Source organism: Trematomus bernacchii, unplaced genomic scaffold (genome assembly GCF_902827165.1).
Source record: "Trematomus bernacchii unplaced genomic scaffold, fTreBer1.1, whole genome shotgun sequence".
NCBI classification, from domain to species: Eukaryota; Metazoa; Chordata; class Actinopteri; order Perciformes; family Nototheniidae; genus Trematomus; species Trematomus bernacchii.
Genome location: NW_022987720.1, coordinates 14,129,800 through 14,153,228, shown reverse-complemented (window position 1 = coordinate 14,153,228; position 23,429 = coordinate 14,129,800). Strand labels below are relative to the sequence as shown.

The following is a 23,429-nucleotide window of genomic DNA, read 5'->3' as shown; positions in this document are numbered from 1 at the left end:
CTCTAAAACACAGGAAGTGGTTCAAAGCGGCAGTGTGCAAAGATACTTGCCTTTGTCAGCAAAACCAATAATCATAAAGCTTTCCTTAAAGGATCCTGAAATGTGCCAGGCAGATATGGGCCTTGAAGAGAATAATGCACGGACATATGGGGGGATGGGATATGATGGAGATGCTCTTTATGAAGGTTAACCCACTCTGAGTTTAATCCAGTGAGGATGTTCTGCTAAATGAAATGCATAAATGTTTTTTTTGCAACACAAGAGAAATATAAAAGCTTAATGTTGCAAATTGTGTTTATAGCTTTATATATATTTAACTATCGAGTGTCAATAGATTCCTAGTATCACTAATTTGAACAGATTGTATACATATTAACCTATGAATAAGTTAAAATGCAGAGCCCCAGTAGTTTGGATGAAGTTTCTTTCTTGTGCAGAGGGAATCTGTGCCATTTGGCCTGGAGAGACGTTTCTAACTGCAGCCTCCAGAGGGCGGCATTCAGCTGCTATATTAAGTTGCTGCTGCTGCTGCTAAACATGAGCCTCACTCCCTGGGCTAGTGTTACAAAATCCTTAAAAACAAATACACATGTGAACATTTTTCTTTAAACATAGTTCTGTTTATTTACATCATATAACCTTGCTTTAAAGCACACAGCCATGAGGGAAATGGTTTCAGGCGGACAACCTTTTTAAGTCCAGTCATTTTCATATTAGTTATACTCAAAAAGCAATTCCAAATGTACACAATACAATATGTTACATATTAAGATAGTATGTACAAAAACGATTTTTAAAATACAACAATGAGACATTAGATAAAAATCACAACACACTGACTTGTTGAGTTTTCTTGGGCTGTTGGGTTATCTGTAAGAAATTGTTGTCTGACATGAGCTAATGCCGGTTCAGGGTAGGGCTTTTAAGGTGTACCATATTCACACACTGTGGATCAACTAGGAAGAGAGGTAGGACCAGGACGAGGTCTGTTAAAAAAGCAGCTGAGAGAGAACTATGCATCTTCCCTCTTTGCAGCAGTGGTGATAGCTGTTAATGCCTGTGTTAAAGGCAAAGAGAGTACATAGACATGTCCTTGGCTTGACGTGTGCTTTTTAATTATTTCATTTTAAATAACAGCCTCACAATTAGACCCCTTGTATTAAATGTACACATCTTTGGGTCAGTGCCTTTTCTTATACCATCAACCACAGGAGAGGAGGGCGGAGACCCAGGAACGAACCAAAGGAAACGGAAAGATAAGAACAGACCATGGCACTGCAGAACAAAAACACATTCCAGAAATCAGGCACTTTGTAGAAAAAATCTTGAGGTAAGACAAGACTATAACTCATCATTTATTATTATTATTATTTCTCACTGGGTTATTTGGTCAGATGAAAGCGAGTCCCATGACTTTGGAAGTTGCGCCTCCTGTTTGAATGGGAAATGGAGATGACAGATGAAAACAATAGATTCATTCTGTACTCCTTTTCCTCAAATGTACCATTTCCCCAGTCAGGGAGGATTTATTAGAGCCTGACCTTATGGAAGACTCCTCCTCATGTAACCCCAAGGTAATACACCTGCAGAGAGATGAACCCTCGGAGGGTATGTGGTGAGAAACACAAAGATCACCATTAACAGAGGTGAAAATGTAGCGACTTGTATGTCCTACACAATATTTCCAAAGCCTGCTCAACAGCCCGAAGCTTCTCTTTAACAAGAAAGAACGTTCTTTGTCTTGAGCTCAGCAAATATGAGCAGATCTGAAGAGGCAATGCTCAGAAATCCCAGACATACAGAACAGAAACAATTAGGTCAGCTATCAAAGTGTAGCTGCCTTCAAATGATATTGTAATAATGACCAGATTTCTATTTGCTACATGTAGATAGTTTGAGTACATGTTGATGCAACATTGTTGGAAGTATAGTCACCAGAGAACTTTATTTATAAGACTTTATCTTATAATATAAAGGTTTGCTGCACAGTGCTGAGAATCAGAGAGAAAGGCCATCTTTGAGGAAATAAGGAACAGGTTTATCTTATTTCCTGTGAACAGGTACACCCAAGAGGTGAAATCACAATAAACATACTTTTTTTAAACTTTAATACAAAATATATATAATATATATATTGAATATAAAAAAAAGAATATATTAAGGGAAACATTTCAAGTAACATCTTGAAAGAAATGACTGTGCACTTTTTTAGCACTTTTGTAAACCATAAAAAAGGAACTAAAAAAAACAAATATGATAACATAATATTTATATTTACAAGGTTAACTTAACAAGGCTTTGTACAAATGTTACAAAATTGTTCAACACAAACACCTGCACGCTCAGATATGAACACATAAACAGTATTAACAAGCAAAGAGACACGAGTGTGTTTGTGTCCGACTGTGTCTGTTGTTTGGAATTTAAATGTCTTACAGTGTCCGTGGTCTGAGGAGAGACAAAATACAAAAACTGATATAAAAAAATCTTCCCTCTTGAAATGCTTTTTAAACAACCAATTACCTTTTCTGTAATTAGAGGTGTGAGGCTGTCTCGTATGGCTCACTGAAGTCGGTTCAGAGAAGATTTTGTAACAGTTACTGTTAAACCCTTCTTTGACCAGAAGCATCATTTTCTAACCAGTGGGACGTTGCATTTTCAGCGTCCACTTGGATTTGAATGAATGTATGTCTTTTTAGAAGTACGCTAGAGGAGAGGGGAAGGATGACTGGTCATTACTAGTATGGGAATTCTTGGCTGTGACAGTGATTATGGTGAGGTCTGTTTCCGTGTTATTTCTATAAAAGCACACACATGGAAAGAAAAGCTTTGGCAACACTGGAATGCCCCTTGCCATGCACATGGAGCTAATGGAAAAGAGAAAGGTGGGCTGCTCTTCATTGGTACACTGTGTTGCACCTGGCAATTAACCACAACCGTGTTGACGCTGCTGCCGGCCTACTGACCTGCAGTCAGCGGCTCGGCTAGAGGGGCTCACAGGTACTGGTGGAATCTGGAGGTGGGGGCTTGACGTGTAGCCGGTTCTTGTTCAAGCCCCTCTGCGTCCCGAGGCAGCCCCAGTGTTTTCACCTGGTTCTGAGTTATGGGGGACAGGGGGAAGTCACTGACGGTCAGCGGGGGTCTCTTCTCAGAGATCTCTGTTGGGGAGGCCACCACCGTGTGTCTGCGCCAGGCCCTCCTCTTCCTCCTGGTCTCTGGTGAAAGTGGTTTCCTCAGTCCCACGCTGCGCAGGTCGTCGGCCGAGCCCAGCAGGCGGGCGCGGACCTGATCCGCCAGAGACCTGCCCCCAGCGCCGGTGGGGGTGAAGGAGGAGGCCTCGCTGGGGGGCAGGGAGGGTTTGAGCCGGGCCGGGTGCAGGCTCTCCTGACTGCTGCCGGAGGAGGGGTTAGTTCTGGAGGTCTCTCTCCTCGCTCTGGACGTACCATCTGACCCAGAGCCAGCAGCGTGGGCCTCGGCCGTGGCGGCCTGCAGCTCCAGCAGGTCCAGGGACCGGGCCTTCCCCTTCTCAGACTTCAGCTTCTTCCTGGCCAGGGTGTCGCACTGGATCAGCTTGTGGGAGTTGAAGGAAGGCCGCGAGTGCAGTCTGTGAGTGGTGGTGGAGGAGGAGGAGAAGGAGGAGGACGAAGGTGTGGTGGACCGCGCCCCTCCCTCACTCCTGTCTGCAGAGTCTGGCGTGTGTGTGAGCGCTGTGGGCGGGGCCAGCAGGTTTGTGGGTGAGAGGGCAGGGGCCTTGTAGTGGGTGTAGAGGAAGCTGCGGGGGGCCGCCTGCGTGTTCACGGGTGGTGTCGGGTGTTTCTCCGGTCTCTCCTGGGTGAGGGAGCGCGAGGCGAAGCCGCTCTCGTTGTCCGTCTCGCTCACCAGCTCGCTGTGCTCGTCATCAGCATCGCCCCCCCTCCCCTCGGACCCCAGGCTCCGCCCCAACGTGGAGAGGGTGGAGTAACCGGAAACAATAGAGCGAGCGTCCTCTGGAGCTCTCCACGGCGGCCCCTTCACCTCCACCCGCACCTCCTCCTCCTCCTCTTGCAGCAACGTGGCTGCCGGCCTTCCTCCTGCCTCCTCTTCCTCTGTACTGCACGTCCGACCGGGATCAACCGTCACCACCTGCTCTCCTACCACCTCTTTCACTCCGCTTTCTACAACTTCCTGGTCTTCCTCTTCTTCATCTTCCTCTTCATCGTCGTCCTCCTCTCCCTCTGCTCGAGGCGCAGTGTCTCCTTCCGGCAAGCGCGCCCCCTCTTCCCCCCCCGCCACTAAATGTCCGGCTTTGATTGGCTCGTGCTCCGAGTCGTCGTCAGTGCTGCTGCCCACACGGCGGGCGTTATGGCGCTTCCTGCGTTTGCGGCCCGTGACAGCTGACATGATGGACAGAGCCAGGAAGTCCTTGGATGTGATGTCTTTCTTTGACCCCCACGACCCCTGAAAAAAAAAAAAAAAGGTTACTGTGACACGTTGATACATAACACTACATTTTCTCAATACTGGTATATGCTTAACTACTATGGCATCAATGGGAAGGCAATACAAATAAATACAATATAATCATACTTATTATATTAATGATCACTTATGTGTATTTCAACATTAAAAAAAGACTTATTTTCATGTAGGTTTCATTTTTGCAGGATCTAACTTTTCAGCGTAACATAATGTAAAAGACATTACCTTTGATTTCGCTGAGTCACTGTTGGTTGAGTCTGGGGACGAAATAAAAATAGGTCAGAACCATTGAAGTTTACTAAAGGCAAATCATGGAGGAGGGCACAGAGGCAGGTGGTGCATAGAATAAATCACAAATCAAAGGGAACTGCTTCTGCACGATTTAATTGTTGATGTGGCAGCAGGTGTTTTCCATCAGCTGTTAATAGGAGAGCACCTGCTGTGACATCAGAGCATGCTTGCAAGTCTCAGTATTTTTTTTCCCTTCCCTGATTGCAAGAAAATATAAATGAAAAGATGAATTCCTCTCTTCATTTTTCCTCTGTGCCCTCCGATCATGACTGACACCAAGACACACATGTAGACGTGTGAAGGAGAAACAATGATTGGGGAAGCAGGGTTTGGTGTTGGAGGCATTAGGAAACCACGGCACACACCGATGACAACACCGAAATCACACTGATGACAATCAATCAGTGACAGAAGGCAGAGATTGGAGGCGTGATGGCAGAAATCATTTTGACACACATTCCCTCACAGACACGCCAACACAGGATAAAAGCGGTTTTCTTTCACTAAGTGCATGATTAGAACATGTTTGGAGTTTAAGAGGCTCTAGATTGGTTCCTCATGTACTAACAATGACAGTTGACACCCTTTAATCATTATTTTGCACCCTCTGGTATTTGGATTTTGCCCTAACCCATATTCTGATAAACGGTTTTATTTACCAGCGTTTCTCCTGTATACCCCTTAAATCCTATTTTTATATTTTTCTTGTGATCTGATCTAAATGATATCTCTGTTTGTCGGTAGGTTAATTACATCTGTTTACATAATATATACCCCTTGATTTTTACATTATATATTGTTGCTGCTTTTGGGTTTTATTGTATGTAACCACCTTTTGATAAAGTGCCATACCAAAAAATGTAAAATACAAATGGATATTGTCAAGCCCTTTCAGGCATATATTTGCTCGGGATCTTTGGCTAATTAAATAGACTTGACTTCTTCTTTGCAGACATAAAAAGTGAGCTAGTTTTAATATTAATTTGAACCTAAACTTAAGTTTTTATTGGAAATTCAACAGTAATAAAAAAACATGAAGGAAGTTTGATGTCATTCTAGGAATTGGCGCCACCTAGAGTCCCTTTGGAGCTCAGCGTGTGTTAGGAGCCTGATGATCGGACTGAAATGTGAGTGGAGTGCAGTGCTTGACTACAGGATCCATAGTGAGGGGGTGGTCTCTCAGTAACAGACCACAGTTTACACTCCAGTGTCAGATACAGCAGCTTTAAGAGACGGAGAGCATCCAGTCAGCCGTTAATTCATTAGTGAGACTGAAGTGGCGTGTTCTTACAGAGCCTGAGAGGAGACGCTGACTTTAAGGAGGGTAACGGAGACCATGGAGACACACACCATCACCAACACTCACAGTCTCTCTCACCTACACAAACACACATTATTTCACTTTCACAATATGAGGCACGGATTGATTGCACACGCACACACACGCACACACACACACACACATTGCCAGGGGAGTTCCCGTCCTACCGCAGTGGCTGCTCCACAGGCTCAGCTAAGAGAAGGAAATGCAGAAACGTACAGAGAAAGTGAAAGGTGAGCAACGTGTTGGAAAAAAAGAGGTCAGCAGAGAGAGGAGAGTGTAGGCACACTATTAAACACAAGAACACTACGAGGGCTAACAGGTCTAAGACTTCTGTTGCTCATGCTGCCTTCAAGTTCTGTCCAAAAGAAGGGAATTCTGGGTTTAAACTTGGACAATCTTCCAAGGAGGCTCTAGAATTCTCAAGCCAGGCCAACATGTCGACAATAGAGATAACTTCTTTTTAAACAGGTTTTTTTTAAAGAGTTCTATCTTCAGTGGTTTCAAAGATTCGTAAGAATTAAGTCTCAATTCAGAATAAACGTAAATAAGATCTGACAGTTGTTTTCTCTCACTGGAGCCAAAGGTTGTAATAATGGCACACTACTGGGAAATTCCCTACTTACAGCTATAAACTGAAAGCAGCAATACTTGTGATTATAACTGCCCACAATGCTATTGGACGGTTTGTTGGAAGTTGTACGTTTGTTGACTAAGAGCAGTTAGCAGCGCTCACCTGACGCCTCCCCGAGCAGACACGTCCTGCCGATGTTGGACAGCAGGTGGTCGATGTTGGGGGCGGGCTGCACGTCCTGCGTGTCCACCGGCGTCTGGATGGAAGAGAAAGAAAGAAAATGATGACTTACTGAGAATTTAAGCAGATCACTTTTACAGTGTGCAGGGAAGGGAACTGACGTCCTAAAAGATGTGATATGTTTACAGATACAGATTTTGATGTCAGCAATGTTTTGTCTATGCTCTCAACCACAAATTTAAAACAGCAATTAAAATGTAAAGCCACGTTGGTTATGTGTCAACAACAGAGTGACTTATTGATTTTATTAAACAGCACTAATGTTAAAAAAACATTTTAAATGAACTGTAAATAGTTGAGTTATAGTGGTGTCCTTTGCCGGCTAACTACTCAGCACAGTAAATAAACTACAACAGTCATTTGATCTCAGATTCAAGAATTGTTTTCCTTTAAACACGAGGAAAGAATATGTAACTGTGGCAAGTTTTCTTGTGGATGCATTGTATTTTGTTATATTCATATTTATAAGACTTTGTTAATGTCCTCATCTTAAAACAAGAGAAAATAAAGCGGTTTGCAGCAGTAGAATATGAGGAGAGTTTACTTATATTTCACAACTCGTGACAGAATCTTCAAATAGTTTTTGAGCTTTTACTCTAGTTATTTCACACCAACTTGACACCTTTCTCAGATAATTAAGTGGCACAAAACACACTGCACATGACTTGCAGGTTTTCAGAGCTACTGTACATCCTAAACTGAGTCTTTATATTATTCTATTAAGACCTTTAATCTGCAAATATAAAGAAACATTATGGGATGCATACCTTTTCATCCTCGTCTTGCTCCTCAGCGAAAAACCAGTTGCACTTTAAAAATGACACAGAGACAGAAATATTTAGCATGAAAATGATCATTGGTTGTGTGTGTGTGTGTGTGTGTGTGTGTGTGTGTGTGTGTGTGTGTGTGTGTGTGTGTGTGTGTGTGTGTGTGTGTGTGTGTGTGTGTGTGTGTGTGTGTGTGTGTGTGTGTGTGTGTGTGTTGTTGCAGGTCTCACATGTTGGATGAGTGTCTCTACTATCTTGTAGCGATCGGGCATGTGTGTGACCATGTCCTTCATGTTGTCCTCAGACGTCCGGACCAGAGTCGGCCCGAACACCAGAGCCAGGTTACGGGGCTCCATCTACGCCAAGATCAAATGTTAATACCAAGGACATCACAGTGATAAGCGATTACGTTTAAATTACATTTAAAAAAACAGTGTAACAGGGTCATTGTAAGTGACATTTTTTTAACTAAACTCAGAAATTCTCTGATATGGAAGATACATATTTACAATAAAAAAAGATTGCCATGAAATGTTTGGGATGTGGTTTCTTTTACCAAAAAACTCCAATGAATGTTTATTCTAGTACATTTGTCTCTATTGTTCTCGTAAATCTACCACTTTCTCTCTTGTAAATTAAACATGTTATCCTCAGGAAAGCTCAACCATTTTCTTCAGATAATTACCCACCCCCCAGGTATTTTAGTTTCTGACCTACAATGGCCCAAAAACACTGTCATAGTGTTCTCTCACACACCTTGTTTTTATCTGAGCTGTCAGCTACAGTCTTCAGGTGAACAACCAGGAACTTCAGAGTGTCGTAATAATAATCGGGCAGGTCTCTGATCTGAGAACGACAAACATGAGGAATGAAAATAGTGATGAGCCTGTTCAACCTGCCAGACACACACACACACACACACACACCACACACACCCCACACACACCACACACACACACACACACACACACACACACACACACACACACACACACACACACACACACACACACACACACACACACACACACACACACACACACACACACACACACACACACACACACACACACACACACACACACACACACACACACACACACACACACACACACACACACACACACACACACACACACACACACACACACACACACACACACACACACACACACACACACACACACACACACACACACACACACACACACACACACACACACACACAATCCTGTTCAAATGTGTTCATGAACACAGACAAATACGTACCAGTTTATTCATGGTTTTGAGTCTCTCTGATGCACTGTCTATCCGATTCGCATCGATGAAGTCATTGTACTTGTCTGTAAAGTAAGTTTAAATATTAGAATACAAGTAAAAGGTTTGATATGAATGCCTGGCTGTTTCAGGTATGTGTTTGGACGGCTCGTTGAGACATGTTAGGACTCACCGTTGGTGAAGAGCGGCTCTGGAAGTTTCCTGAAGAAGGATTTGAGTAAACTGCTGACAACATTGAGGTCTTGCCACTTCTGTTGACAGCAAAAGAAAGAGATGGTCAACTATCTAATGCTTCAGCTTTGTTGAGTAAAGTTAAATGAAAACTGTCACTTTAGCAGTTTATATTTTAAGTAGCTTTTAGTACAGGTGTATTTGTATTTCCTCACCTCCTCTGCAGGGTTGATTTCGACGCCCTTGTTGAGCTGATCCTGAAGACTTGACACCATGGCGTTGTTCCCGGGGACTCTGTAGATCCCCGTGTACTCCAGACCCATCTCCTCCACCAGCCCACAGCAGATCTCCACAATCAACGGGATGAACTGGGATTGAAACAGACAGGTTTTAATCCCATTGGAAACCTTATTTAGAAAGTCTGTTTTCTTATTTTCAGGTATGAAGGATGATTTTGAGGCTAACCTTGTTATTTACACCTGGCTGACAATCCTCCAAGCGCACACCAAAAGCTTTAGGGCCAGACTTCTTCGTCTTCTTCATGATGTTGATGCTCCACGGAGACTTCGGAGGGGCGCTCTCATCTAAAGACAGGTCAACAAAAACTTTAGCTGTGTCACATGAGGCCTCCGCATTTGCTTCTTAGTGCACCCAGTACTTAAGAGAAAAGGCTTTGACACAAAAAAGACTTAACTAGTCTTACTGCTGCATAAATGTTGCTGAAAAGGAATAAGGGAGGACATAAACTGATTTGAGGTAATACCTACATGCAGAAAGATTGTAATATAAAATGCATCATTTCTAGAAAACAAGTGAAGTAATTTCAAAGAGTACAATTGAAAGGAAAATAGGTTGCATCAAAAACAAAGATATTTGGTGGGATGTTAATTTTTAGTCTTACTAAAAAATATATAAAAAGACACCTTATCACTGCTGAACTTTGGCTGTAAGTCAGAGGTACGTTCCTTGTGTCCTGGAGTGGAGTGACAATGTATACTTATTATTTAAGACTTTAATTGTACTCATTCCTTATGAGCATAAAATATAATTACCCTGCGCTGTGCTACCATCATTTTTTCCAACTCGTGAATGATTAAAAAGTCAGCTCCCTCTTAATTCATTGATTTATTATTGATATTTAACAGTTTGATTTTCGCACAATGAGTGGTAGGAGCATACTGCCGTTATGTTTAATTTTAATTTCCCTTACGCTGACCTTTGCCCTCTGGTTTGGGAGAGCGTGGCGCCCCGGCAGCATTTTCTGCCTTGGTGTGCATGAAGGGAGGCTTCATGCGATGCATCCTGGGAGAGGAGTCGGGCTTGCTGCCTGTTGGACTGCAGAGGGAGACAGAGAGACGGGATTAACTCCAGCTGTCAGGCATGACAACAGATGAGTGCGGTGGTAAAAGCAGCTTCAATATGTTCAGTTTACAAATGTATCATTAGGTGACTCACCTCTGTTTCCTGTAGTCATTCAGCTTCTTGTTGATGAGGGCCTGCCTGGAGAAGCCGAGCTCCTGCAACCAACAAACAAACACAGTGGTGTTAGAACAACACACAGCAGAGGTTACAGTCCGACAGGTGAAGGTGCGTCCTCTGACCTCGTTGTCCGTCTTGCTGTTCTCCCTGATGACCTTGATCCATTCCAGCATGTCCTCCCGGTCCTCCGCCTGCAGCAGGTACTCGCAGAAGTCCTGAGTGGTCAGCCGCAGGGCGTGCTTCCGCTTGGTCTCGCTGTACGCAATGTCCACCAGGCAGCCCCGGATGCTGATTGGCTGCTCGTCCTCGGCCGCTCCGCCAATGGTGGCCCCGCGGAGCACCGCCTCCCTCTTGTCCTTGTAGAGGAACAGCGAATGGGAGCGCAGCACAGAAAAGACTCTCTTCCACGGACGCATGCCGCTGCCAACCTTCTGTGGAGGAAAGATGAAATGTGAGTGATAGCTTTGAATGCTGTTCTGCCTTCAGGTGTGTCGTCATCAGGCCTGGGGTGCCCACCTTGCCCTTCTCTGTGAGGATTTGTTTGAAGTGCAGCCATCCTTCTTGTCGTACGTCGCTGTAAATGATGTTTCCTAGCTCTGAGGTGGAGTGGCGTTTAGATCGAACCTCCTCAGCTGTCCCAAGGTTGTCCAGAGACTGAAACAAAACCAGGGACATTTCAGGGGAATTTCAATAGCAGAAAAAAGCCATTATATATGACTTTCAGAAGGGTAATAGGATTGTGATTTAACGAAGCAGTAACCTTCAACCTGCGCAAGTAAAGCAGTGAGAAAGGAAAGGATTTATAAAAAAGAAGGATTAGATGAAAAAGAAGAAGAAGAACTCACCCCGTCGGTGAAGAAGCTCTTCACTCTCTTTGGTAGCCTCCTGTGAAACACAACTGAGTGTTAACTTTCAACTTGTCTGCCTGCAAAGAAATATGAAATAAAAACGCTTGCTTTAATCTACCAACAGCCAGTTTGACTACTCACGAGAAGACTCGGCCTTCCTCTCTGAACGTGTTGAGTCCTTCGTCACATGACTTGGAGCGCTCCGTGGTGATGGCTAGAAGATAGGAGGAACGGCGACCGGATTTAATACTGCCTGCTCGATGAGAGGATGAATGAGCAGAGAGAGAGAGAGAGAGAGAAAGAGAAACAAAGAGAAAGAGAGAGACAGAAAGACAGAATGTTGATGTAATGCCAATCACCGGAGGGCAGGGTGTTGGATTAGGAGAGGGGTGAAGCAGGAGGAGGTGGAGGAGGGGGTGGGAGTTTGAGTGGCGTGGTTAGGATGGACGTGGGGGAGATGAGCTGGGCTCGTGGGTTGGATTCAATTCAATTAAACTCCGGTCAATTCTCTCACCACTGGCATGCAGGTGTAGCCTCTGTCGACCCAGACTGACATGCATCTGTTTCAAGAAACGTATCATGCACGTCGTCTACATTTGTCAAATTTGACCCAACAGTATTCTAAACCTTCAGCTTCATGCACAACCAAACAAACCTGAACAGACAGTATGCTTTTCTTTGAGTCCATTCCAACATGCAATCTACAAAAAGAGCATGCACATATGTTACACCACTGCTAAAACCTCATTTTTGCAAAGAGTTTTGTCTGTTATTGAGCCTTGAAAGTCTTGATTTGAAGTCTAATTATATTACAACACATTTCTAAAGAAAATCTTCCAAAGGTTAAAGATTTGTGTCGGGATTAGAATCAGTATGATGAAGGAAAACAGCCTTATTGGTAGAATGATACAAAAAATGTGGAGAAAGAAAACCATTTAAATTTGAATCTGGTAGAAATTGGTAAAGGTTTCTATTTCATTTGAGTAAAAAATACTTTTAAGACTCAGTAAAAGGCAAAAATACTTAAAAAGATATAATTTAGGACAACAACGAACCAGGAGGGTTTTCAAATCCCATGCATGATAAATTCCTCTCTTGTATAAAGAGGGAGCATCAACCACAATCAAGATACTTTTCCAGCTGCATGCAGTGGGGAGGGAGGGTGGGAGGGAGGGGGCACTCACTGCAGTCGTGTGAGAAGAGCCTAGTGAGGGGAAAGGTGAAGGTGGGGGAGGCGGGGCTGGTAACCACGGCGGGCGCAGAATTCATGCCGCTGGACACCACCGAGGACGCTGGCACGTGACGGGCGCGTAAATCTGCGCCGGGGCTCGTCGGCTCATCTGTGGGAGGGTCGAGGGAAGGAGCGGGTGAGAAAGGAAGGGGGGGGAGGGGGGGGATAGGGTAACGTGTTAAGAGAAAAATGTCAGAAGGGAAAGAGAAGGATATTAAAAGGGTTGGATTAGGATTAAGTGAGGAAGAGGATAGGTTTTAAGGGAGAGGATTTGACGAGGAACCACAGGGTTATGTCAGAGAGACTCTCCATTTCTTCCTATTTTCAAAGTGTTTCAACTGCACAGTCCAGGCATACGACAATCACGCTGAGGCTTTTCTCGATTCCCCAAAATATGCTTATTTATCAATCCCAACAAAGCTAAAAGACTCAAAACCTCTACATCTATCTCCTTAAAGAAGAAAAAATACAAATGCAACCAAAATGAGCAAATAGTTGATAGATAACGATTTACCTGCGTCTCCAGCTGCCATAGGAAGACCTATTCAGTCGCTATGAGGGGGTTGTAAGAGAGCTTTGAGATGTACTCGCTCCAGGTTTCAGTTCTTTATGAAATATATTGTGCGATACAAGTGAGCATACACACAAGTGAACATGTCACAATCAAATAAGGACGAAAAATAATATTGTGTTTAATTGAAGGTCATATTTTGTGGTAGTTCTTATGCAAAAAAATGAAGCTTTAATGTTCAAGACAAAAAGCTAAAAGCAGTTTGTATAGGTCACTCAGACAACACTTCTTTATCCGTTACAGTTGATGGAAAGGGATGTGAAACAGCCACACACACTCGCACTTCCTGACTGACTGTCGCATTAGACTGGCCCAATATTTGCATAAAGTGAGAAGAAGCTGGATTTGCCGGTGACATTTTAAACTGAAGAGCTGCAAGGCTTCGGTGTGTTCTGTGTGGAAACTACAGAGGGCAGCACAGCCTCTGGGATCCACCCCCACAAAGATCCTTTTTCTGGTAAATTCTTGCAAGTGTTTCATCTCACTCCTGCTCTGATTGATTTCCCCCTTTCTTCCCCCTCTGTCTCTGCAATTCCCTGTAATCAGCCTTCACCTTTCTCTCTGTGTCTCTTTCCCCTCTGGCTTTCTTCCATGTACCACCCCTCTCTGTTCTATTCTTTACTCCTTCGCATACTACAGTCCGACATCAGGCGGAAAACATTTCCAATCTGGGATGAGGAATCTGCCTGTTTACAGCTCTGCCCAGAAATAGCCGGGCTGTGGGTTTAACAAAGGCCGTCATTAACAGGCAGCCGGGGAGCGAGCTCCGAGCCACAAACAGAGAGGGACCAGCAGGGGGGGGCAGCATGCTGCAGCACACTGCCCGAATCTACAGGAGGACATATCAGAGCTCAGCACTCAGGGAATACAGAGGGAGAGAGGTGAAGAAGGACAGAGCAGGTGTGTGAGAATACACTGCATCGCCCAATTGGTTACTATTACTTATTTTAGGTGAATTAAATAAGTGATTACACGCTGCATTAAGGTTTGACTAACTTTCCCTGCATTTCAAATTCCTCCAAAACTCCTTACCAAGCATAGAGCAATGCTGTGTTTGCCTACTAAAGATTGAGTTAGGGTACCATCACCAAAACGTTCTTTCTTTCTCACACCTACATTTGAGAAATATAAACTTAATTATCTGCAAATCTTTGTTTGTATTAAACACAATAAGCCAAACGTATATTAAGCTGTACACTAACTTCACCTAAATGATGTAGCCAACAATTGGCAAGTATTTTTTAAATCAGTAAAGTCATATTGAAGAAAACAGGCAGCCTGCACCTTGCATTTTCCTTAACAATGATTGTGTTGATTGCTGTCCTCATTAGGAATTCATTGTTGGGCTAGAATGAAAATGCAAACAACAATTTCCCGAAAGGTAATAACTTCAAATTGCATGTTTAACCCAACCAGCAGTTCAACACCCTCAGATATTCAGATTATTCTTCGAAAGATGACATCAATGATTAACTGGTTATTGAAGTAGTTGTGCTTTTCTAGTGAATGATCAATCATTGATATGGATCAGCTAATTATTTCAACTTTATAAACAATACTATAAATCTGACCCAGCACGAGATGGCAACTTTTGCTACTTTTCTAAAACGTGGTGCTGCGGTTGCATTGTGGTTGGTATAAAAAGTAAGAGAGAGTTAAACATAGAGAAGAAATCCAGGAATCTAGAAAACGAGACGGAGAGGGGTCGAGAGAGGGCTTGTGGGAGCGGGACAGAAGGTCTCAGTCCCGCTCTGCTGGGTCCAACTAGTAAAGATAGTCATAGACTGAACCTCCTCACACCCACACAAACCCCTTCATCTTCCACAGCAGCACAATAGCAGCATTGAGGGCGGGAGCTGAGAGTATGGGCCCCTACTGTTCCCCACAAGGACCTCCTGGTAATTTACAGCTAGGATTCATGTCGTAAGACTCCAGAGTTAAATATTGCATCTGTGGACGTGCCTCTTCTTGTTTAATTCACATTGAATAAGCTGTAAAGAATAATATCAATGTGTTCAATATACATCTATACTAGACTTGAAAAAAACATATCTGCTGTCAGACAGAGCCTCTCCTTGTTGTCTCTACCTCATAGATATTGTGCTTTGCAGATAAGTATGACAACAGCTTATGAAATGTTCCCCAACAGTCCCAGATCATATCAGCATCTCTGTCAGAGTCAAAGAGAAAGGAAAGAGAAAAACCACGTCCTTGTCTATGGGGAGAAGCTAGCCTAGTTTCAGTTTATGGCCGCCAAACGTGCCCCGGCCTGCAGCTCCGACTGCCTGGTTTCGTTTATTTCATGTGAAGGTACGAGGCAAGAATGTGCTCTGACACAGGGACTCAGAGAGAAGCCTACTGAATCCTCTGGTTTTACTCTTTTGAAATGATCTTCTTCTGGCTGAGCGTGGCTTGGGTGAAACATGTAAAGTTGATCCATGTTGGGTCGAGGCGTCCTTGTCAGCTGATTTGAATCTATTGGGCGTTATGGTAAGCAGCGGCTGTTTTCCTCAGGCTGTGACAGGGTGACCGAGGCACGGCTCGCCTGATTGAATAACTTTGCTTTGCGTATGGCTTGACTTAATGGCTGCTGTACATGAGAAGTGATACAAGCCAACACGAAGGCCACAGAGCCCCTTCTCTGCGAGTGTTTCAGAGCAGATAACAAGCCGGGGCATGACCACAATCACCTCCCACTGACAGCAACATATGTAGGCCATAACTGTACGGAACATATTCATGCAGCTCACAGACACAGAACTGCACATCCTCCATGCACAGAGGCTATTACAGAATATGTGTTTAGGATACTTTACTTTGTGTAAGGTTTTCCTAGATGCATAATTGTATTTCACTGCTTTCATTTAATCATATGCTAATATTAATGTAAATAAGGAAATGTATTTAGGTTCCAAGTGAACCAAACTGTAATGAAGATGCAGACATTGTTTATTATAAACAGCCCACTTTCAAAAAACAAGTAATCAAGGCTACAAGACTATGCTTGCAACTTGCTTGCTTGCAACTTGCCTGTACTTGGTGCTTTTAGCTAAAGGCTAACGCTAGCATGGTAACATGTTTCACAAGAACAATTTTCACTTTGGTAACAATCCGAGTTTAGTACCAAAGCATGCTAACGAGTGCAATAAAATAATGTGTTCAGTGACTTTTAGATCAGAAAATGAGAGAGAAAAAAAAGTAGATCTGGAGCACTACCATACTCACACACAAACAAAAACACACATTCAGGAAGTCCTGACTTGACATGAATGGTGAGGTGACCTTAGAGACCAGGGGCAAGCAGCAGGATTTGGGAACTCCCATCAAAAATGATTCAATCAAACTACTAATACTGTCTGTACGAGTGGGAAGCGCCAGTATTACCCAATGCACACTCTGTGTCTCTATGAGAGAATGGAAACTGCATCTGAGAAGAGCCTGGAGCCTCAATGGACAGACAAGAAGGAAATTAAGGAAACACACATTCCCCCAAAATTCATAATTCTGTCTGCATAATGGTTTTTGCATTTCCTCTTAGTTAAGCTTTCACTAACATTCAATAAACACTCTGTGTGAGTTACAGTTTCAAAGGAAGTGATACAATCTCAAGGTTAGTTGGAGGTTAGAGTTAATTAAGGTGTAAGAGAAGAGACAAGGGATGAAGCCTAGATATTCTTAGCTTACCTATGTAGGGGATGGAGGCCAGGGAGTCGTCCTCTATAGGGAGTGGGGCAAGGTTGCCATTTGGTTTCCGAGGGGCTACATCTCCCGCGGAACTAGTGGCAGGATCCTGGGCATCGGGAGAAAACAAAGAGGGTTCTAGCCCGTCTATGGGCAGGGCGTAGTGAGGGTGACGCATGCCATGGGCGTTCCTCCGCCCAGTAGGAGGTTTCTGCCTCAGCACCACTTCCTGGGTCTGTGCCACCTCTGCCTCCACTGACCCTCGTTCCCTCTCGTGGTTTGTCGGCCTGTACGCTCGGTCCTGGGATTCGGGAGTGGTAGAGGCAAGTGGAGACGCAGCAGAAGAAGGGAGGGGTGCTGTGGTGCCCTCTGGGGGGCTCGTTTTTGGCGTTGGGTTCCAGTTCATGTGAGGGCCAGAGTACGAAGGGTCCCTGAAAGAGTGGGCTTGCTGCATGATGCGACCCGTCTTCCGGTAAAAAGAGGGGCTGTAGCTGCGGTAGCCCACCGGCTGGTCGTCCATGCTCTGCCCAGAGGGGAGCCGCCTGCTCTGGGGAGCAGGCAGCTGGGGCTGAGGCTGGGGCTGAGGCTGGGAGTGGGCCTGGCTGTGAGTCTGGGGGTGAGTCTGGGGGTGAGTCTGGGGGTGAGTCTGGGGGTGAGTCTGGGGGTGGTGTTTAGAATGTGACTGCCGGGGCATTGGAGGAGCTTGAGCTGCACCGTAATGGTTTCCCTGCCTTGTGTAGGCGTCAGTCCTGGGGGGCGGCGGGGGAGCCTGCTGAACCCAGGACGGCCTCTCAAACCGAGGCGAGACCAGTGCAGGTGCTGCTCGGTCCAGCATCTCTAACGAGTGGCCATGGCAATCGTACTGGGCCAGCAGGTTTTCAGAGCGGGTTCGGGTATAGTTAGTGGTAGGGTGGCCGGGACCTTGGCCCCCCTCCCAGTCTGCATAGGACCAGTAGGGCTCCCCATGGGGCCCGGGTCCTGACTGCTGCAGTAACATCAGAGTGTCCTGAGAGGCGCTGTGCGGCCAGCCGCCCGTCCGCTGCTGCTGCCTCCGGGAGTCGCTGAGCCGGTCCTGAGAGTAGCTGCGGTGCCGGGTCTGCATGCTGCGTCCTGGGCGCTCAGGCACCTGGTTGTAGTACCAGTCAGAGAGCGCCTGCTGCCGGTGCTCCGTGCGGCCATGGCTGACCTGGGGCAGGGGGGGGCTCGTCCAGGCTGAGCTGGACTTGCGTGGCGGTGCCTGAGAGGAGCTGGCAGCGTGGTGGTTCGGGTAGTGGACCTGCAGCGGGCTGGACAAAGGGCCTCCTGATGAGGAAGAGGAAGAGTAGGAGCGTCCCCTGGTCTGGCCCTGAGGCTGCTGGCTGGTCATACCGTACTGGATCTCCTCTGTGCGGTGGGCCGGGCTGCTGTGCCCCACGCCGCCAGGCTCACCTGCGCGCCCTTCCTGCCAGCTGGCGGGGCTGCCCACAGCGGAGCGGTTGTCCAGGGGGGAAGAGGGGCTTGAAGATCCTGGCCAGCGACTCCAGTTATCCAGCTGGTTCTGGCCCATAGAGCCAGACAGAGGACTTCCAGCAGGGGGCGTGGCCTTGGTGTGTGGGTAACAGAGGGGGGGTGGTGGTGGGAGGTACTCAGCTCCCCCTGAGTAGGGTTCGTTGCCTGTCAGGTAGGCATCCTGGGAGTAAGCCTGGGAGAGGGAAGACAGAAGAGAGTGATTTAATATATGACAGGACAAATGCTTAAAGGAAAGGTGGGTGTGTGATGCCGTGGGGACTTTAAATCATGTGCTCTTACGGTAAACAAGCTTGACGACAATACACACCATAACCATAACTCTGTAAGACATCTTCATGCTGCTTCATTACACAACAAGCCTTACAGTGGAACAGCCTCTCAGCTCAACCCCCTTTTGTCACAATTTGCCCCCAGGGCCTCAGCCACACAAACACATGCTAGCTAGCAAACTGCATGAACTGCCTTGAGCAGAAGCCACAACACTCACTCAAACAGCAGCCATCTGCAAATGTCCTCGGCACTGTTGTGTATACATGCATACCGGATATATATCCACACTGCGTAGCTTTGAGACTATCCATTTGAAATAACTACTGGTGGTTTCATAGATACTCAAAACCTAACCAAAAATACTATTTCAGCTTTATCAGCCCTGCTTCAAAACTTTGGAGCAGATTTCCCAAAGCTTTAGTTGCTATGTCTTTTAAAAACATGTATCACAAACCAAGCAGTTTCCAGCACTACATCTTACAATGTACATGTGTTACATGAAGTCAAATTTTAAATGACCCGTTATACCTTTAAATGAATAACAATAAACGATGTGAAGCACCATTTAATTGGCTGGCCTTCTCTGCAAAGCTGATCACATATCTTTTGGCTCAATTTCTTTCAGATTTCAATTTTGTAAAGCACCTTGAGCTTCATGTTTTGTGAGAAAAGAATGTTTAACAATTAAAGTGTAATATTATTATTAACATGAGAAGAACAAAAACATACTTGCAAACTATTCTTTTTCCACTCTCGGGGTAAACAAATATAGTAGTTCGAAAAACTTTGAAAGGTTTACCTACACCGGCCAACAGAATCCGGAGTCTTTCCTCAAGTTGCGTGTAAAGCTTGTCGTCACCACAAACAGAAGACTGATCCTTACCAACTTCCTGCTGCTGAACCTGCTGTTCTTCTCCCAGAAATATTCAATGTTTAGTTATATTTGTATTCCTTTTTTCCCGATAGTTTTCTATCTGTTGTTCCTTGTTTTCTCCTGTGTCGGATACTTCCAAACTCCCTCTCTCCTCCCTCTCATTCTCTGCCTTACTCCACCCTGTGGGAGTGTGGAAGGAGGCGCAGCTCTGGTGATGTCATGCTAGGAATGCAGCAGATACAGGCGTAGCAGCGAGGGGAGGAGTGTGAGGACAGAGTGGGTTTATAATGTTAAGACATGGCAGTTATAAGTAAATGGAGAACTGAGTGTTTGACTCTTTTGGCCAGGTGTTTCTGCATGTGAGAGAAAGGATCACTAAAAATCCGGTGAAATGGGGTTTTGAATATTGACATGTTGCTCCAGGTTAAGGGGAGGGGTGATGCATGTCTGATCATGTGAGCGACAAAAATGTGTTGTACATGGGTGTGTGAAAGAGCACGGACATGCGTTGTTTTGTTTTTGTTCACATGCTTTGGCGGTCGGGATACCAGTGGCTTTTAATGAATGCGTATTGTGATCTAAACACAGAGCAAGAGTCTGAGTCACTCCGCAGCCATTCTGACAAAATCTCAACATTCTTCTACAATGACTGTCAGAATCCAGGTTGAACTCTGCAGACAAACACCACAGAGTATTCCTGAAGTGTACGAAATATCAAATCAAATATTATATTTTTCTTGACGAGTCAGGTGACTAAGTTATTAAGTGTGCAGTTCATCAAACGTGTGTGTGTGGGTTAGTTTGTTTAGAGAAGGTGCGTGAAAAATCCCATACTCACACTTACCAACTGAAGCACATCTTCATCTTTTGGCATAATGGAGAGCTCCAACACACTTTCACTGTAAAACATGTACAGGGAGGAAGAAGAGGGGAGGGCCGGAATAATTAAGACCATTTAGAATTATGTGAAAAACAGATTCACATGAAATGTCCTGACTTCGTTCTTGACACAAAGTTGAAGACAAAGAAAAAAAAGTGTCAGCATATTTTTTGAATGAATCCTCTCTGGTTGAAATTAACCAGGCTCAAAATATCAACAGAATCAGTCCTGTAGAAGTGCTGATCAGCTGGGTATTCACAGATTCAATAATTGGGCATATAAAAGTGATCCGCGTCATCATTGCTTAAATCGTCAATGTCTTCATATAATTCAGTGTTTCCTCTATCGTTTACATTTTGGTACGACAGAATTCCCTGGCCATATGTCACCTTACAGATTAATGCTCCCTTATGATATCCATGCTGTTAGGTATGTGTGTTACTACACAGACATTACAAAATATATATACATCAAAATAAATACAATATGTTAAATGGTTACATAGGTGCACTTCTATAACATGCTGAATTTAGTTTTGAATAAATATTCATAATATTTAAGGATTTATAAAAATAGTTTAATCAAATACGTTGTGGTGCGATGCCGTAAGGTACAGCAATTTAATTTAATTTAAATCAAATAAGAGATAAATATCACTACTGTTCCAACAGAGTACAGTGTCCCTTTTATAAGGCTTTATCTTTGAGACGGTGTATATCATTGTGAGAGTGTAAAGTACACTGCTTCAGGCTACTGTTTTTTTAAAAGCAGAGAAAAGTAGTACTAGCAACTATGTGTTTGTCATCTCGATGGTAAGCTTGCAAAGAAAAAGCACACTAGATGAACACACCAAAGGCTCAGAGTGCTGACAGGCAGGAGGTCTCACCTGTTCTGAATGAGGGCTATGACCTGCGAGTACGTCTTTCCCAGAACACTCTCTCCGTTCACTTTCACCAGCCGGTCCCCTGCAAGACAGATTATCACATATCATACAATTATATTCAGGACATTTTAAGAAGGGACTAAGGCTATCACAACTCTAAAATCAGGCGTGGTAAAGGGTATATTTCAAATCACTACAAAATCATTTTTCAATATTTTCTTTATTTAAAATGATGGCCAAGGTGTGTCTAACTTAAGCAAAACATGAATCCTTATATTTAGACTACGCATTCGTGCTGCAGGAGATATGACACTGACACATGATTTCAACCACCATAATGCAATCTATGAGTCCTGATGTCATGTTGAAAGCACTTCTGGGCTACACACATGGGGGTGTTAGCACATCTTCTATCTGAAGGGGAATTGCAGTAGACATGTTTTTTGGTAGTGAGGGAGTTAAGTGTTTACATTTGTACAGATGTTCTTGTTAAAAATGATTGAGGGAGGCTCAAACAACGGGCAGTGAGGAGACAAGGAGGAAACATGTACAGGGGGGGCAAGCAGTAGAGCAGGTTTTACAATTCCTCAATATTCATTGAATGAATAATTAAAGAAGATAATTTACTATTTTAAGATGACCAAATTGTGTCTTGTAATGTTATTTTTGTGGGAAAGCTTTACAAAGACATGTGGTGAGAATATATTTTTATTAGATGTATAACATTATTAATGTCCTACATCACAGGGCGGGAAAGAAATATATACATTCTAAAACCCATCTTTTTACCTCAGCCTAGGCCAATTCAAAGTTAGTGTTACAGTTTTCATTATTATAATAAAAAACAAGGATTATTGTAAGATTGGAAGTGTCTTTTAGTGAACTTCTAAACATTTATGAAATCAAGATATCTATCAAGTCATCAGTAGTTTGTCCCCAGATATGCAGTCAGTATGAATCGGTCGGCAGAGCTGTGGTATCTAAAACACAAAATGGCGCGATGTCAGCACAGCTCAGTGTGTCCTAAACTGAGGCCCTTGAAAAAGACGTTTGATAACTTCGTGTTCAAAGTCTGTGTGCATTCATGTTGACTTTCATGCAAGCTGAAACACATACAATGGCTCAGAGTGTATGAGTATGCATGTGACTTTCTGGATGTGACACCTTGTGTTAAAGCATGCACACTGGAACACTTCAATAGCCCCGTCACATCCAAATGGACTTGAACATTTGAGTTGTCATACTGGTATCTGAAATATATCAGCCAAAGACATAATGTCTAGTCAGGGAAAAATCAATTCTTTGTATGATCTAGTACTAAAGAGAAAATGTGGTTTTTATTCTTTGCTTCCTCCGTCCTTCTCTGAAACGGCTCATGTCTGCAGCATCACATGACCAACGCTCTCCCCCAAAAGATTTACAATGCAAATCAGGATGGTTCCTGCATCGTCCCTTTACCTGTGCACAAGCCCGCCAGGTGGGCCGGTCCTTTTTCTCTCACACTCTTCACAAATATGGTGTCCATCGGCTCCAGACGACCTTTCTGGTACCCTGCATGACAATACAAATACAACATACAATGAAGAAGAGGTAAAAAGATCATAGCTTGTGCTGAAATTGTAAAAATGTGTGTGAGATTTTTTGAAATAAAGCCGGAGGTTGGTCCTGGTATTTAAAGTTCGGACCTTTTTGATCAAAATGTGGAGTATTTGTGTTAATGACGTTCTTGGCCAGGCCTATAATTGTTCTTATATGAGTGTTTAAGTGCTTTGCATTTGGCTGCTTTAGATGCAGTGCTGCAAAATCTCCTGTAGGGGGCGCAAATAGGCTGCAGACTGCAGAGGTGACAGGAGGGATTAAGTATCTTTATCCCACTGTGCAAGATTATAATATTTTGCCTGATGAAAAAGAGAAGCACTTACCCTTTCCGTTACCGTTCTCTTCATCCTGCAAAGAACGGAAACAGACAACATTACTCCTCAAATTCTAAGTTAAATGTATTTTTTTGAGCACTTGTCTCTTCTACCTTAAAAAACAACAAATGAAGACCAAAGTGCTGAATAGAGTAATTTATAATACAATGAAATCATTCTTAAAAAGATG

At 44.1% G+C, this 23,429-nt stretch overlaps 1 protein-coding gene across 11 annotated transcripts in view; it reads right to left on the bottom strand.

Annotated features, from left to right (window-relative positions):
* Nucleotides 1–594: 594 nt before the first annotated feature.
* The window catches only part of arhgap23a (Rho GTPase activating protein 23a), a 53,251-nt gene continuing 30,416 nt past the window's right edge, over nt 595–23,429 (bottom strand). For 3 of the 11 annotated variants that reach the window (XM_034143787.1, XM_034143788.1, XM_034143781.1), the window contains exons 3-24: nt 23,249–23,273; nt 22,785–22,877; nt 21,330–21,408; nt 20,402–20,462; nt 16,914–18,591; nt 12,612–12,767; nt 11,569–11,680; nt 11,425–11,464; nt 11,096–11,233; nt 10,702–11,010; nt 10,556–10,617; nt 10,311–10,435; nt 9,566–9,684; nt 9,316–9,468; nt 9,102–9,180; nt 8,921–8,994; nt 8,408–8,497; nt 7,882–8,007; nt 7,652–7,693; nt 6,807–6,900; nt 4,684–4,715; nt 595–4,437 (exon numbers count right to left, since the gene is read on the bottom strand). In XM_034143787.1, coding sequence (XP_033999678.1) covers nt 2,995–4,437; nt 4,684–4,715; nt 6,807–6,900; nt 7,652–7,693; nt 7,882–8,007; nt 8,408–8,497; nt 8,921–8,994; nt 9,102–9,180; nt 9,316–9,468; nt 9,566–9,684; nt 10,311–10,435; nt 10,556–10,617; nt 10,702–11,010; nt 11,096–11,233; nt 11,425–11,464; nt 11,569–11,680; nt 12,612–12,767; nt 16,914–18,591; nt 20,402–20,462; nt 21,330–21,408; nt 22,785–22,877; nt 23,249–23,273 — 5,130 coding nt within the window. In that variant the 3' untranslated portion in view covers nt 595–2,994. Of the gene's footprint in view, nt 4,438–4,683; nt 4,716–6,806; nt 6,901–7,651; nt 7,694–7,881; nt 8,008–8,407; nt 8,498–8,920; nt 8,995–9,101; nt 9,181–9,315; nt 9,469–9,565; nt 9,685–10,310; nt 10,436–10,555; nt 10,618–10,701; nt 11,011–11,095; nt 11,234–11,424; nt 11,465–11,568; nt 11,681–12,611; nt 12,768–16,913; nt 18,592–19,488; nt 20,336–20,401; nt 20,463–21,329; nt 21,409–22,784; nt 22,878–23,248; nt 23,274–23,429 lie in introns of those variants that run through there. The other 8 variants (XM_034143785.1, XM_034143783.1, XM_034143782.1 and 5 more) reach the window with 8 other exon arrangements.